The sequence below is a fragment of the Chiloscyllium plagiosum genome, unplaced genomic scaffold (assembly GCF_037043375.1).
Source record: "Chiloscyllium plagiosum isolate Xiang-an unplaced genomic scaffold, Cpla_swu_hap1 HiC_scaffold_26, whole genome shotgun sequence".
Lineage (NCBI taxonomy): Eukaryota > Metazoa > Chordata > Chondrichthyes > Orectolobiformes > Hemiscylliidae > Chiloscyllium > Chiloscyllium plagiosum.
Window position 1 is genome coordinate 22,285,950 of NW_028270164.1, and position 15,668 is coordinate 22,301,617.

Genomic DNA, 15,668 nt, shown 5'->3' on the forward strand with positions numbered 1-15,668 from the left:
AACAAACATAATTGTACAGACACATTAAATCAAATTTCACAACAGTCTGAGAACTCCATAGTTATTGCCAGCATTGTCTTCTGCTGGTCACAGGCCTCCAGGCTCAAAGGCAACTCTTCACCACCACCCTCTGTCTTCTACCTTTGAGGCAAGTCTGCAACCAAATGGTTACTTTCCCCTGTATTCCATGAGATCTAACCTTGCTAACCAGTCTCCCATGGATAACCTTGACAAACGCCTTACTGAAGTCCATATAGATCACATCCACCAGTCTACCCTCATCAATCCTCTGTTATTTCTTCAAAAAACTCAAGTTTGTGAGACATGATTTCCCACACACAAAGCTATGTTGTCTATCCCTAAACAATCCTTGCCTTTCCAAATACATGTAAATCCTGTCCCTCAGGATTCCCTCCAACAGCTTGCCCACCACCAACGTCAGGCCCGCTGGTTGAAAGCTCCCTCGCTTGTCCTTACCACACTTCCTGAACAGTGGCATGGCATTAACCAATCTCCAGTCTTCTGGCACCTCACTTGTGACTATCGTGGACACAAATATCTCAGCAAGGGTCCCAGCAGTCACTTTCCCAGCTTCCCACAGATTTCTAGGGTACACCTGATCAGGTCCTGGAGTTTTCTCCATCTTTCTGCATTTCAAGACATCCAACACTTCCTCCTATGTAATTTGGACATTTTCCAAGATGACACTATCTACTTCCCTACATTCCATATCTTCCATGTCCTTTTCCACTGTTAACAGTGATGCGAAATACTCATTTAGTATCTCCCCCATCTCCTGCGCCTCCACACAAAGGCCGCCTTGATGATCTTTGAGGGGCCCAATTCTCTCTCTAGTTATCTTTTTGTCCTTAATGTATTTGTAAAATCTCTTTGGATCCTCCTTAACCCTATTTACCAAAGCTGTCTCATGTCCCCTTTTTTTAAATAGAGTCATAGAGATGTACAGCATGGAAGCAGAACCTTCGGTCCAACCCGTCCATGCCGACCAGATATCCCAACCCAATCCAGTCCCACCTGCCAGCACCCGGCCCATATCCCTCCAAACCCTTCCTATTCATATACCCATCCAAATGTCTCTTTAATATTGCAATTGTACCAGCCTCCATCACATCCTCTGGCAGCTCATTCCATACATGTACCACCCTCTGCGTGAAAAAGTTGCCACTTAGGTCTCTTTTATATCTTGCCCCTCTCACCCTAAACCTATGCCTTCTAGCTCTGGACTCCCCGACCTCAGGGAAAAGACTTTGTCTATTTATCCTATCCATGTCCCTCATAATTTTGTAAACCTCTATAAGGTCACCCCTCAGCCTCCGACGCTCCAAGGAAAACAGCCCCAGCTGTTCAGCCTCTCCCTATAGCTCAAATCTTCCAACCCTGGCAACATCCTTGTAAATCTTTTCTGAACCCTTTAAAGTTTCACAACATCTTTCTGATAGGAGAGAGACCAGAATTGCATGCAATATTCCAACAGTGGCCTAACTAATGTCCTGTACAGCCGCAAAATGACCCCTAACTCCTGTACTCAATACTCCGACCAATAAAGGAAAGCATACCAAATGCCTTCCTGACTACTGCCTTTATACTCTTCTCATTTGATTCATTTGATCCATCTTGCCTATACCTGACATATGCTTCATTCTTTTTCTTAACCAAACCCTCAATTTCTCTAGTCTTCCAGCACTCCCTACACCCACCAGCCTTTCCTTTCACCCTAACAGGAATATCCTTTTCTGGATTCTCGTTATCTCATTTCTGAAGGCTTCCCATTTTCCAGCTGTATGTTTACTTGCGGACATCTGCCCCCAACCAGCTTTTAAAAGTCCACCCTCCAAACTTTCACATAAACCACATCATCCCACGACATTTCCGCCACCTCCAAACGGACCCCAACACCAGGGATATATTTCCCTCCCCACCCATTTCCGCTTTCCACAAAGACCGTTCCCTCCGTGAACTACCTGGTCAGGTCCACGCCCCCCCGACAACCCAACCTCCCGTCCTGGCACCCTCCCCTGCCACCACAGGAATTGTACTCATTGCTACCTTCCCCCACCCTCCTCTCTGACTTATTACCTCCATCCCCACCCTCATTCACCTACTGTACTCTTTGCTACCTTCCCCACCCTCCGCACTGACTTATCACCTCCATCCCCACACCCATTCACCTATTGTATACTTTGCTAACTTCTCCCCAGCCACCCGCCATGCCCACTTATCTCTCCACCCTGGAGGCTCCATGCCTCTATCCCTGATGAAGGGCTTTTGCCGGAAATGTCGATTTTCCTGCTCCTCGGATGCTGCGCTTTTCCAGCACCACTCTAATCTAAACTTTTAAATGTTTGTCCTAATACTGTAAAAATTAGTCTCCACAAATTTAGAACTTCAACTTTTAGATCTAGTCTATCCCTTTCCATCACTATTTTAAATCAATAGAATTATGGTTGCTGGCCTCAAAGTGCACCCCCACTGACACCTCAGTCACCTGCCCTGCCTTATTTCCCAAGAGTAGGTCAAGTTTTGCACCTTCTCTAGTAGGTGCATCCACATATTGAATCAGAAAATTTTCTTGTACACTGTGATCAAATTCCTCTCCATCTGAACCCTTAACATTATGGCAGTTCCAGTCTACGTTTAGAAAGTCAAGGTCCCCTATCATAACCACCCTGTTATTCTTACAGATAGCTGAGATCTCCTTACAAATTTGTTTCTCAATTTCCTGCTGACTATTAGGGGGGTCTAAAATACAATCCCAATGAGGTGATTATCCCTTTCTTATTTCTCAGATCCACACAAATAACTTGCCTGGATGTATTTCCAGGAATATCCTCCCTCAGTACAGCTGTAATGCTGTTGCTTATCAAAAACACCACTCCCCCTCCTCTCTTGCCTCCCTTTCTGTCTTTCCTATAGTGTTTGTATCCTGGAACATTAAGCTGTTAGTCCTGTCCATCCCTGAGCCACGTTTCAGTAATTGCTATGATATCCCAGTCCCATGTTCCTAATCATACCCTGAGTTCATCTGCCTTCCCTGTTAGGCCTCTTGTGTTGAAATCAATGCAGTTTAATTTATCAGTCCTACATTTTCCTCTGCTTTGACCCTGCCTGCTCTGGCTGTTTGACTCACTTCTGTTCTCAACTGTACCAGCCTCAGATTTATCTCTTTCCTCACTATCTCCTTGGACTCACCTCCCCCCTCCACCTTATTAGTTTAATTCCTCCTGAGCAGCTGTAGCAAATCTCCCTGCCAATATATTAGTCGCCTTCCAATTCAGGTGCAATCCATCCTTGTGCAGGTCACTTCTACCCCAGAACAGATTCCAATGATCCAAAAATGTGAATCCTTCTCCCATACACCAGCTCCTCAGCCACACATTCCTCTGCTCTATCCTCCTTTTCCTACCCTCAGTAGCTTGCAGCACTGGGAGTAATCCAGATATTACTACATGTGAGGACCTCCTTTTTAAATTCCTGTCTAACTCTCAATATTCTCCCTTCAGAATCTCATCCTTTCGCCTTTCTATGTCATTGGTTCCAATGTGTACAATGACCTCCTGCTAGTCCCTCTTCCCCCTTGAGAACATTCTGTACTCTCTCTGAAGCATCTTGATCCTGGCACCAGGGAGGCAAAACACCATTCTGATTTTTTGCTGCTGGCCACAGAAATGTCTGTCTGTGCCTCAGACTAGAAATATCCCAAACACAATTGACCTCTTGGAACCCGACAGACCTGTCTTTGCATTAGAGCCAGTCTCGATACCAGAAACTTGGCTGTTAATGCTACATATCCCTGAGAATCCATCACCCTGTACATTTTCCAAACAGCGTACTGGTGTGAAATGGGGATAGCCACAAAAGGCTCCTGCACTATCTGCCTACCTCTCTTACCTTTCCTGGAGTTAACCCATCTATGTGACTGTATCAGCAACTTTTCTCCCTTTCTATTACTGCCATCCATCACATCATCTTGCTCTTGTAAATTCCTCATTGTCTCTAACTGTCTCTCCATTCTGATCCATTCAATATGATATGATTTGCAATCAATGGCATTTATTGCAGATATAATTCTCAGTAAGACGTAAATTCTCCCGAAACTCCCTCATCTGACAAGAGCGGCATGGTGGCTCAATGGTTAGCACTGATACCTCACATCGCCAGGGACCTGAGTTTGGGTGACTGTCTGTGTGGAGGTTGCACATTCTCCCTGTGTCTGTGTGTGTTTCCCTTGGGTACTCCCAAAGACCAAAGATGTGCAGGTCAGGTGAATTGGCCATGCTAAATTACCCATAGTGTTAGGTTCATTAGTCAGAGGGAAATGGGTGGGTTGTTCTTTGGAGGGTTTGTGTGGACTTGTTGGGCTGAAGGGCATGTTTTCACAATGTATGTAATCTAATCAAGAACATCTCACTCTACTAAAGGTCATTTTTGCTTTTTCGATCTGCAGACCCAAAAAGTAGCACTGTCTTATTCCTCAATGCAAGATTCCTAACTTCCTGATCAGCTGTTATATTTGCAACATTTACTTGACTAGTCTAGTTCAGATTCTGGTGAATGGCAATTCCCAAACTTTGGATAGTGTGCTATTCAGTGATGGCAGTACCAGAGAATGTCATGGAGTGATTATTAGATTCTGTCTTGTTAGAAATGGTCGTTACCAGACACTTGAGTGATTGAAATATAAGTTGCCATTTGTCAGCACAAGTCTGAATATTCTTCTCAATGCTTAGCAAAAGCACGTAACTCATTGAAGCCATTAATTTTTGACAGACTGACAATAAGGAAGCGAAGCTGGAATAAAAATAAATGGAAAGTCAAAGCTAGAACCAAGAAGAGATGACCTATAAATATTAAAAATCTATTTCTTGACATTTGATCATGATGATTAAATACATTTTAAATATTGTAGACAAATCACTTTTTGTAATAGATTGAAAATTTGTAAGTGTACAATTAATTATGTAGTAAGTATGTAAGTGTAATTATGTAGTGGTATGCTTAATATTTAAAGGTTAATATTTACACGATCTGAATGTGTATATCATGCCTGTTGTTTGATTCTTGTAATTTTGTTTCTACCAGTGGAAGTATTAATGCAGAAGACCCCTGAAATTGGAAAGACCAAGGAGAAACCCTCTACAACCATTGGTACTGTGAAATATATATTTTTTAATTTATTAAAAGTGCGTTTCTCTCTCTTTCTCATCCCTACCCCATCACCACCAGATCTGGGTATTTTTGATGAGCCATTAATGGCTTTAAGTAACAGAGAGCTGTAACTGCTGCCCAGAGAGTGACATTAAATAGTAAAGTAGTGAATTGGACATGCAGCCCTCCAACTATATTGCAAAATGTGGCAACATTTCTTCTGCCTCGCTTGAATGGTAGGAAGGATAGTCTTTTCAATATAGGTAGCGATCTCTCTACCTATAGTTACAGATCTCTGTTACTGATAAAATTGTCAATATGTTTTGACCATTTCTAGGTCATATTAAAAATTAAATAAAAATGACAATTCAATCATCTAAAAGTGAGCTTAGTCACTTTTTCAGTCATTTCAGGAGAGTATGAAGGAAAGATGGTTTGATTGATTAATTATTCCACGGTCCATGAATAATTCCCTCAAACTTCAGAGCTGAGTATCTTCCTGAATTGACCTGGAATAAAATTTATGGTAATCATGGCCTGGTACAGTTATGTTGCCTGATAAAGATTTATCTGTATGTAAGGGAATATTGCATTAGAGATCCTCCATGTACAAAAAAAATCAACTACCATTTTGTTGTCATCTTGGGAGAAAATATTGTATCTCTTATGTTGATTAATGTTTACTGCTGTTGCTTTCACTGTCAGTGAACACTAAGAGGAGATTTGGACACCACTCACACCCTCCATCTCCTCCATGACTTTTGTTTCCCCGGCCCCCAATGCTTATTCTTCACCAGGGCCATCCAGTCCCTGTACACATCTATCCACCATAATGAAGACCTCTAAGCCCTCCGGCCCAACCAGCAGCCTTCCACTCACACACTCATTTGATTGGCTGAACTGGTCCTCACCCTCAACAATTTCTCCTTTGAATCCTCCCACTTCTTCCAGACCAAAGGGATAGCCATCAGCACCCACATGGGCCCCAGCTATGCCTGTCAGATATGTGGAAAAGTCCATCTTCCGCAGCTACACCAGCACCATTCCTTACCTTTTCCTCTGCTACATCAAGGACTGTATCAGCACCACCTCATGTTTCCAGAAAGAGGTTGAACAGTTCATCAACTTCACGAACCCCTTCCAATCCGACCTCAAGTTCACCTGGACCATCTCGGCCACCTCCCTCCCCTTCCTGGACATCTCCAACTCTATTTTCAATGACCAACTCAACAGAGGCATCTACTACAAACCTACCAACCCCCACAGCAATCTGAACTACACCTCCTCCCACTCTGCCTCCTGTAAAAACGCTATCCCTTCTTTCCTGTTCCTCTGCCTCCACCGCATCTGCTCCCAGGAGGACCAATTCCACAATAGAACATCCCAGGTGGCCTCCTTCTTCAAAGACTGTAATTTTCCCCTCCCACATGGTTGACGATGCCTTCCAGCACTTCCCGCATCTCTGTCCTTGAAGCCCACCCCTCCAATCCTACAAGAACAGAAGCCCCCACACCCCAACACCACGCCCTGGTCCTTACCTTCCACCCCACCAACCTCCAGATATAACGCATCACCCTTTTCCATTTCCACCACTATAAACAGACCCCACCACCCTCTCCATATATTTCCCTCTGCACCCCTATCTGCATTCCAGAGAGACCATTCCCTCTGACTCCCTTGTTAGGTCCTTGCCTCCCACACCAACCCACCCTCCACTCCCGACACCTTCCTTTGCCACTGCAAGAAGTGCAAATCCTGTGGCCACACCTCCCCCCTCACCTCGTTCCAAGCCCCCAAAGGATCCTTCCACATCTGACAGAAATTTACCTGTACTTACACACACATCATCGACTGTGTCCATTGCTCTTGATGTGGTCTCCTCTATATTTGGGAGACAGGACGCCAATTTGCTGAATGTATCAGAGAACATCTCTTGGCCACCCACACTATAAAAACAACACCGCCTGGTGGCCAAACACTTCAACTCCCCCTCCCACTCCCCCAAGGACACGCAAGTCCTGGGCACTCTCCACCCGCCAAACCCTAGCTACCCATTGCTTCAAGGAAGAACACCTCATCTTCCACCAAAGGACCCTACAAGCACATGGTGTCAATGTGGTTTCCTCTTTTCCTCTGCCCCCATCTTGTCCCAGGTCCAACCTTCTAACTTGGCACCACCCTCTTGAACTGTCCTACCTGTCCATCTTCCTTCCAACCTATCCACTTCATCCGCCTCTCTGACCCTCACCTTCACTCCCTTCACCCCCTATTGCATGCCCAGCTAACTTTCCCCAGCCCCACCACCATTCCATTTATCTCGCAGCCCCCTTGGTCCATCCCTCTTTCCGGATGAAGGGGTTTTGCTCGAAATGTGGACTCTCCTGCTGCTTGGATGCTGCCAGACTGGCTGTGCTTTTCCGGCACCATATTCTTCAATTCTGATCTCCAGCGTCTGCAGTCCTCACTTTCTCCTATGATGAGATTGGGCCAAGTATCGAAGGAGCAGCTACCGAGGGTCCACTGCCTTTGTTCCTCAGAGTATTAAACTGATTTCTTTTTTTAAAAAATATGTTATTGTAAGATTCAAATTACAGCATATTATTTGCATAAATCTACCATTAATTGGATATATAATGTGATTGATTATGAGTAAGTAATTTCCTTGAATTTTTTTTTTGCCTTATCTTCATGAGAATAATCACAGCCCAGGAAAATCTGTCTCAAATAATTAGCATGCAACAATTTCTGAGGTATTTATTTTTATGAAATACTTGGCATATTTAGATCTGCAACACTTGACTTTTGAAGGTAGCAGAGTGAGTAGAGATGTGATTATGAATATCATCCTTTGTGTTTTGAAGAGGAAACAAAGTATCAGGATCATTAACTAGTTATATATAAAACTTCAGTTTAATATTTATAATGCAAGAATATGTGTTGTTTATAGAATCACAAGTGGTATTTTAAGTTACGAATGGTTGCTTTTATAAAATGCATGTTTTGTTAATGCAAATTTCCTGTAGCACAGATTAACAAATTGGGGACAGTTTTTCCAAAATGCAAACTTTAAAATGTGTTTTGGCTGTAAAGTTTCTAATGCATTACTTTTCTATAAGATGAGATTGCACAAGAACACAACCATCACATTATAGAAGAAGTACCTGTAGTAAGTTGAGGGACGCCAATGAAAATAATCTGAAATATGAAAACTTAAAATCTAAAATGATAGTCACAGGTGAGGGGCCAGAAGACTGGAGGTTGGCTAACGTGATGCGACTGTTGAAGAAAGTTGGTAAGGACAAGCCAGGGAACTATAGACCAATGAATTTTGATGTCTATCGTGGGCAAGTTGTTGGAGGGAATTCTGAGGGACAGGATGTACATGTATTTGGAAAGACAGTGACTGATTAGGGATAGTCAACATGGCTGTGTTTGTGGAAAACCATGTCTCACAAACTTGATTGAGTTTTTTGAAGAAGTAACAAAGAAGATTGATGAGGGCAGAGCGGTAGATGTGATCTATATGGACTTCAGTAAGGCATTCAACAAGGTTCCCCATGATAGACTGGTTAGCAAGGTTAGATCTCATGGAATACAGGGAGAAATAGCTATTTGGATACAGAACTGGCTCAAAGGTAGAAGACAGATGGTGCTGGTGGAGGGTTGTTTTTCAGACTATGGGCCTGTGACCAGTGGAGTGCCATAAGGATCGGTGCTGGGTCCACTACATTTTATCATTTATATAAATGATTTGGATGTGAGCACGAGAGGTATAATTAGTAAGTTTGCAGAGGACACCAAAATTGGAGGTGCAGTGGACAGCGAAGAAGGTTACCTCAGATTACAACGGGATCTTGATCAGATGGGCTGAGAAGTGGCAGATGGAGTTTAATTTAGATAAAAGCGAGGTGTTGAATTTTGGGAAAGCAAATCTTAGCAGGACTTCTAAACATAATGGTAATTTTCTAGGAAGTGTTGCTGAACAAAGAGACCTTGGAGTGCAGCTTCATAACTCTCTGAAATTGGAATCACTGGTAGATAGGATAGTGAAGAAGGTGTTTGGTATGCTTTCTTTTATTGGTCAAAGGATTGAGTACAGGAGTTAAGAGGTCATTGTGTGGCTGTACAGGACATTGGTTAGGCCACTTTTGGAATTTGCATGCAATTCTGGCCTCCTTCATATCAGAAGGATGTTGTGAAACTTGAAAGGGTTCAGAAAAGATTTACAAGGATGTCATAGAGTCATAGAGATGTACAGCATGGAAACAGACCCTTCACTCCACCCGTCCATGCCAACCAGATATCCCAAGCCAATCTAGTCCCACCGGCCAGCACAGGGTCCATGTCCCTCCAAACCCTTCCTATTCATAAGCCCATCCAAATTCCCCTTAAATGTTGCAATTGTACCAGATCACACCAATTCCTCTGGCATCTCATTCCATCCACGCACCACCCTCTGTGTGAAAAAGTTGCCCCTTAGGTCACTTTTCTGTCTTTCCCCTCACACACTTAACCTATGCACTCTAATTCTGGACTCCCCCACCCCAGGGAAAAGACTTGTCTACTTATCCTATCCATGCACCTTATAATTTTTTAAACCTCTATAATGTCACCCCTCAGCCTCCGACGCTCCAGGGAAAATAGCCCCAGCCTGTTCAGCCTCTCCCGATAGCTCAAATCCTCCAACCCTGGCAACATCCTTGTAAATCTTTTCTGGACCCTTTCAAGTTTCGCAACATCTTTCTGATAGGAAAGAGACCAGAATTGCACGCAATATTCCAACAGTGGCTTAACCAATGTCTTGTACAGCCGCAACATGACCTCCCAACTCCTGTACTCAATACTCTGACCAATAAAAGAAAGCATACCAAATGCCTTCTTCACTATCCTATCTGCCTGTGACTCCACTTTCAAGGAACTGTGAACCTGCAGTCAAAGGTCTCTTTATTCAGCAACACTCCCTAGGACCTTACCATTCAGTGTATAAGTCCTGCTAAGATTTGCTTTCCCAAAATGCAGCACCTCTAATTTATCTGAATTAAACTCCATCTGCCACTTCTCCATTCATTGGCCCATCTGATCAAGATCCCGTTGTAATCTGAGGTAACCTTCTTTGCTGTCCGCTATACCTCCAATTTTGGTGTCATCTGCAAGCTTACTAACTGGGCCTCTTTTGCTCGCATCCAAATCATTTATGAAAATGACATAAAGTAGAGGACCCAGCACCAAACCTGTGACCGTTCCACTAGTGAGGAGAAAGTGAGGTCTGCAGATGCTGGAGATCAGAGTTGAAAATGTGTTGCTGGAAAAGCGCAGCAGGTCAGGCAGCATCCAGAGAACAGGAGAATCGACGTTTCGGGCATAAGCCCTTCTTATGCCTGAAATGTCGATTCTCCTGTTCCCTGGATGCTGCCTTACCTGCTGCGCTTTTTCAGCAACACATTTTCAGCACCGTTCCACTAGTCACAGGTCACCAGTCTGAAAAACAATCCTCCACCACCACCCTCTGTCTTCTACCTTTGACCCTGTTCTGTTTCCAAATAGCTCGTTCTCCATGTATTCTGTGAGATCTAACCTTGCTAATCAGTCTCCCATTGGGAACCTTGTTGAACACCAAAGGGAAGTCCATGTAGATCACATCTACCTCTCTGACCTCATCAATCCTCTTTGTTACTTCTTCAAACAACTCAATCAAGTTTGTGAGACATGATTTCCCAAGCATAATGTCATGTTAACTATCGCTAATCAATCCTTGCCAGGGTTGGAGGATTTGAGTTATAGGGAGAGGTTGAATAGGCTGGCACTGTTTTCCCTGGAGTGTCAGAGGCTGAGAGGTGACCTTATAGGTGTTTATAAAATCACAAGGGGCATGAATAGGAGAAATAGACAAGTCTCTTCCCTGGGGTGGGAGTGTCCAAAACTAGAGGGCATAGGTTAAGTGTGAGAGGGGAAAGATATAAAAGTTACCTAAGGGGCAAATCTTTCACACACAGGGTGGCATGTGGCATGAGCTGCCAGAGGAAGTGGTGGAGGCTGGTACAATTGCAACATTTAAGAGGCATTTGGATGGGTATCTGAATAGAAAGGTTTTGGAGAGATATGGGCCAGGTACTGGCAGGTGGCAATAGATTGGGTTGGGATATCTGGTCAGCATGGACAGATTGGACTGAAGGGTCTGTTTCCATGCTGTACATCTCTCTGACTCTGTGATTCTATAACTGCTGTCTGGGTTGGTTAAGTTCTTAGTGTTCTTGCTGTTGACTGCTCATTGATACATCCTTCACCTTGATGAGATGGGAGAGCTGTCTACACATCGAGAGGTGTGGTTGACTCTATTGGAGCCTCTTTACTTTTCCATGATGTGGAATACAGCTCCACAATTCGTTTCAGCCATCTTAAATTTCAGTCACTGTTCTTTTTTTGTTTAAACCTGCCTTTCACAAGTCCAAATGCAGATAAATTTACAACTTAATATTTGATAGCACATCTCATAATAACATGAGAGGCAGTGCCATAGTATTTTTATTACTAGCATCTGGAGACCCAGGCTAATACTCTGGGAGCCTTAGGAGCTCTCTTGTGGCACAATGTAATTCCAGTATCCCAACCCTTGGAAAAGCAGACTCAGGTTCAAGTCCCACCTGCTGCAGAGGTGTGCAATAACATCTCTCATCTGGTTAATTAAATAGGTTAAAAAGCGAAACTTGATTTGAATCCCACCAGGCAAATGGTGAAATCTGAATTCAGTTAATGAATCTGGAATCAAAAGGAAGACTAATGCTGTAAAAACCCATCTGGTTCACTATTGCACTTCAAGGAAGGAAAATATGGCATCCTCACCTGATCTGGCCTGCATGTGACTCCAGATCCCCAATTATGTAGGTGTTTGCATGAATGACCCCTACATTGGACCAAGAATAGGTCCAATTTGCATCAAATCACTATAAAATTTGGATAAAAGGAATGAAACTGGAAGAATGCTCTGCATTGACCAAGGCACTGGAAATGACAATAGCACATGCAACCTTAACGACCCTGCAAAGTCTTCCTTAATTAACATCAGGTGGTTTGTGCTAAAATAGGGAGAGTTATTTCATAGCTACAACCAGTCAAGGAATGGTTAGAATCATCAAGTCCATTCCTGCACCGACTGGGTTTATCAAGATGGTCCTGCTCCTTCAACCTCACCCTTAACCTGAAATGTGATGACCCTCGGTTAGACTTAACACTAGTTGACTCTCTATAGGACAGCAGCCATGTGGTCTGCTGGAAATATAGTGACTTTGCCTTTTCCTAGAATAGAAAATGTGTTGCTGGAAAAGCACAGCAGGTCAGGCACATCCAGGGAACAGGAGAATCGCCGTTTCGGGCATAAGCCCTTCTTCAGGAATGAGGAAAGTTTGTCCAGCAGGCTAAGATAAAAGGTAGGAAGGAGGGACTTGGGGGAGGGGCGTCGGAAATGTGATAGGTGGAAAGAGGTCAAGGTGAGGGTGATAGGTCAGACTGGGGTGGGGGCGGAGAGGTCAGGAAGAAGATTGCAGGTTAGGAAGGCGGTGCTGAATTCGATGGATTTGACTGAGACAAGGTGGGGGGAGGGGAAATGAGGAAACTGGTGAAATCCGAGTTCATCCCTTGTGGTTGGAGGGTTCCTAGGCGGAAGATGAGGCGCTCTTCCTCCAACCGTCGTGTTGTTGTGGTCTGGCGATGGAGGAGTCCAAAGACCTGCATATCCTTGGTGGAGTGGGAGGGGGAGTTGAAGTGTTGAGCCACAGGGTGGTTGGGTTGGTTGGTCTGGGTGTCCCAGAGGTGTTCTCTGAAACGCTCCGTAAGTAGCCGGCCTGTCTCCCCAATATAGAGGAGGACACATTGGGTGCAAAGGATGCAATAGATGATGTGTGTGGAGGTGCAGGTGCAGGAGGTGCAGGATATGGAAGTTTCCTTTGGGGCCTTGGAGGGAGGTGAGGGGGGAGGTGTGGGCGCAAGTCTTGCACCTCCTGCGGTTCCAGGGGAAGGTGCCGGGAGTGGAGGTTGGGTTGGTGGGGGGTGTGGATCTGACGAGGGAGTCATGGAGGGAGTGGTCTTTACGGAATGCTGATAGGGGAGGGGAGGGAAATATATCCTTGGTGGTGGGGTCCGTTTGGAGGTGGTGGAAATGACGGTGGATGATGCGCTGTACATGGAGATTGGTGGGGTGGTAGGTGAGGACCAGTGGAGTTCTGTCCTGGTGGCGGTTGGAGGGGCGGGGCTCAAGGGCGGAGGAGCGGGAAGTGGAAGAGATGCGGTGGAGGGCAAACTTCCATATCCGCCACAGATTCACCTGCACCTCCACACATATCATCTATTGCATCCTCTGCACCCGATGTGGCCTCCTCTATATTGGGGAGACAGGCCGGCTACTTACGGAGCGTTTCAGAGAACACCTCTGGGACACCCGGACTAACCAACCCAACCACCTGTGGCTCAGCACTTCAACTCCCCCTCCCACTCCACCAAGGATATGCAGGTCTTTGGACTCCTCCATCGCCAGACCACAACAACACGACGGTTGGAGGAAGAGCGCCTCATCTTCCGCCTAGGAACCCTCCAACCACAAGGGATGAACTTGGATTTCACCAGTTTCCTCATTTCCCCTCCCCCCACCTTGTCTCAGTCAAATCCATCGAATTCAGCACCGCCTTCCTAACCTGCAATCTTCTTCCTGACCTCTCCGCCCCCATCCCAGTCTGACCTATCACTCTCACGTTGACCTCTTTCCACCTATCACATTTCCGACACCCCTCCCCCAAGTCCCTTTTATCTTAGCCTGCTGGACAAACTTTCCTCATTCCTGAAGAAGGGCTTATGCCCGAAACATCGATTCTCCTGTTCCCTGGATGCTGCCTGACCTGCTGTGCTTTTCCAGCAACACATTTTCAGCTCTGATCTCCAGCATCTGCAGACCTCACTTTCTCCTCCTTTTCCTAGAATACTCAAGCCTAAAGATAACAAAGGGATAAGCAAGCATTTAAACAGAAGATTAGCCAAGGCAAAGACAGAATTGGGTGAAGTAATGAGAATGGAATTAGAAATTCTTAGTGGTGTTTGGAGGCTCACCTCAGGATCAAGTGTGACATCAAGTTTGTAAACAGTTTTAATCTCAAACAGATGCCAGGGAACAAATGAAACAATTGGCTGAAGGATGGAAATTATGGTGGAGACAAAAGATAACCTAAACTTCCTGAAATATGTTTTAAAAATTATATAAAATGTTTCAAAGTTTTAAAACCTTCAGTTTTGTTAACCTGTTCTACTATCATTGATGATTATTATTGGATTAATATTACAGGTAACTCATTTGACTTAACCTTAACAAGATAAATTTCATTTGAAATAGAAACACATCTTTTGGACATAACAAAGCTAGTTAGTGTGAAAAGGTTTGAAGCTGTATCTGATCTATGAATGCTGACATGATTATTGGGTTCTAGATTTCATTTCTATTTTCACTGGGTTACGCTCATCACTGCCATGGAATTGCACTGCAAACAACATACATTCTTTGCAGCTCTCCAAAACAGAGTGGTTTTTAATATCTCTGTAAGTTCCTTCTCGTTTAACCAAAGTAACATTTCTTTTATTATGTTATGCACTCAATGAATTTAAAGACCCTGAATTCATTTAAAGAAGAATGAACCTATGTTTTCACAGTAAATTTCAAGAACATCCACTGGCTACTTTTGCACGTGGATCAGTCACTGAGGACAATATGTCATTTCAACATGTGCAAGAACATACGAAATTGGAATAGACATAGACCCATTTGATCCCTCAAGCTTTGTGTTCTATTGAATAAGATCGTGGCTGATCTGTTGGTATTTCACATTCCTTATTTTCACGTATAACTCCATAACTTTGGATTCTGTTGCCTAATAAGAATCTATCCACCTCAGCCTCCTAAGGCAGAGAATGCCAAAGCTCTTAATTTCCTAAATAGCACCAATTCCAACTGGCGTTAATGTTAAAGTTATGCACTGCCTAATGCAGATATTTCCACTCTGAAGTACTCTAAGCTTTATGTAGAACATTCATTCTCATAAATCTTCTCCTCTGCACTCCAAATTTTGACCTTTCTGCCATCCAGTCCTTTTTCTTGAACACATCATCATCTCTTTATTACATTTACAGATTTCATTGAACTCCCTGATTTAATCTCTTTAATTAGACTTTCGGTCCTGTGAAAGCACCAATGAACAATTTTAAGCAATGTTATAAATAACATTTCCTGTGACTTTGATCATGTTGAATATAATTCCTCATCCCCCTTGATCTTCCTGTCACCATTGACATGATCCATGACACAATCCTCCTCCAATAATGTTCCTGTATTGTCCATTTCTGTGGGGCTGCACTCACCTGGTCATATTCATATTGTTCTGATTATAGCCTCAGAGAATCAACAACGCTGCATTCCCTTCTTACATCCTACTCTCAGAATCCACCAAGGTAATATCATTGGCTGTTCT

General features: G+C 44.0%; 1 protein-coding gene across 2 annotated transcripts in view; it reads left to right on the top strand.

Moving 5' to 3' along the window:
- LOC122563175 (uncharacterized) overlaps positions 1-15,668 on the top strand; it is an 82,537-nt gene that overhangs the window by 21,130 nt on the left and 45,739 nt on the right. For both annotated transcript variants that reach the window (XM_087973565.1, XM_087973564.1), the window contains exon 5: positions 5,101-5,166. In XM_087973565.1, the coding sequence (XP_087829691.1) occupies positions 5,101-5,166 (66 nt within the window). The remainder of the gene's footprint in view (positions 1-5,100; positions 5,167-15,668) is intronic.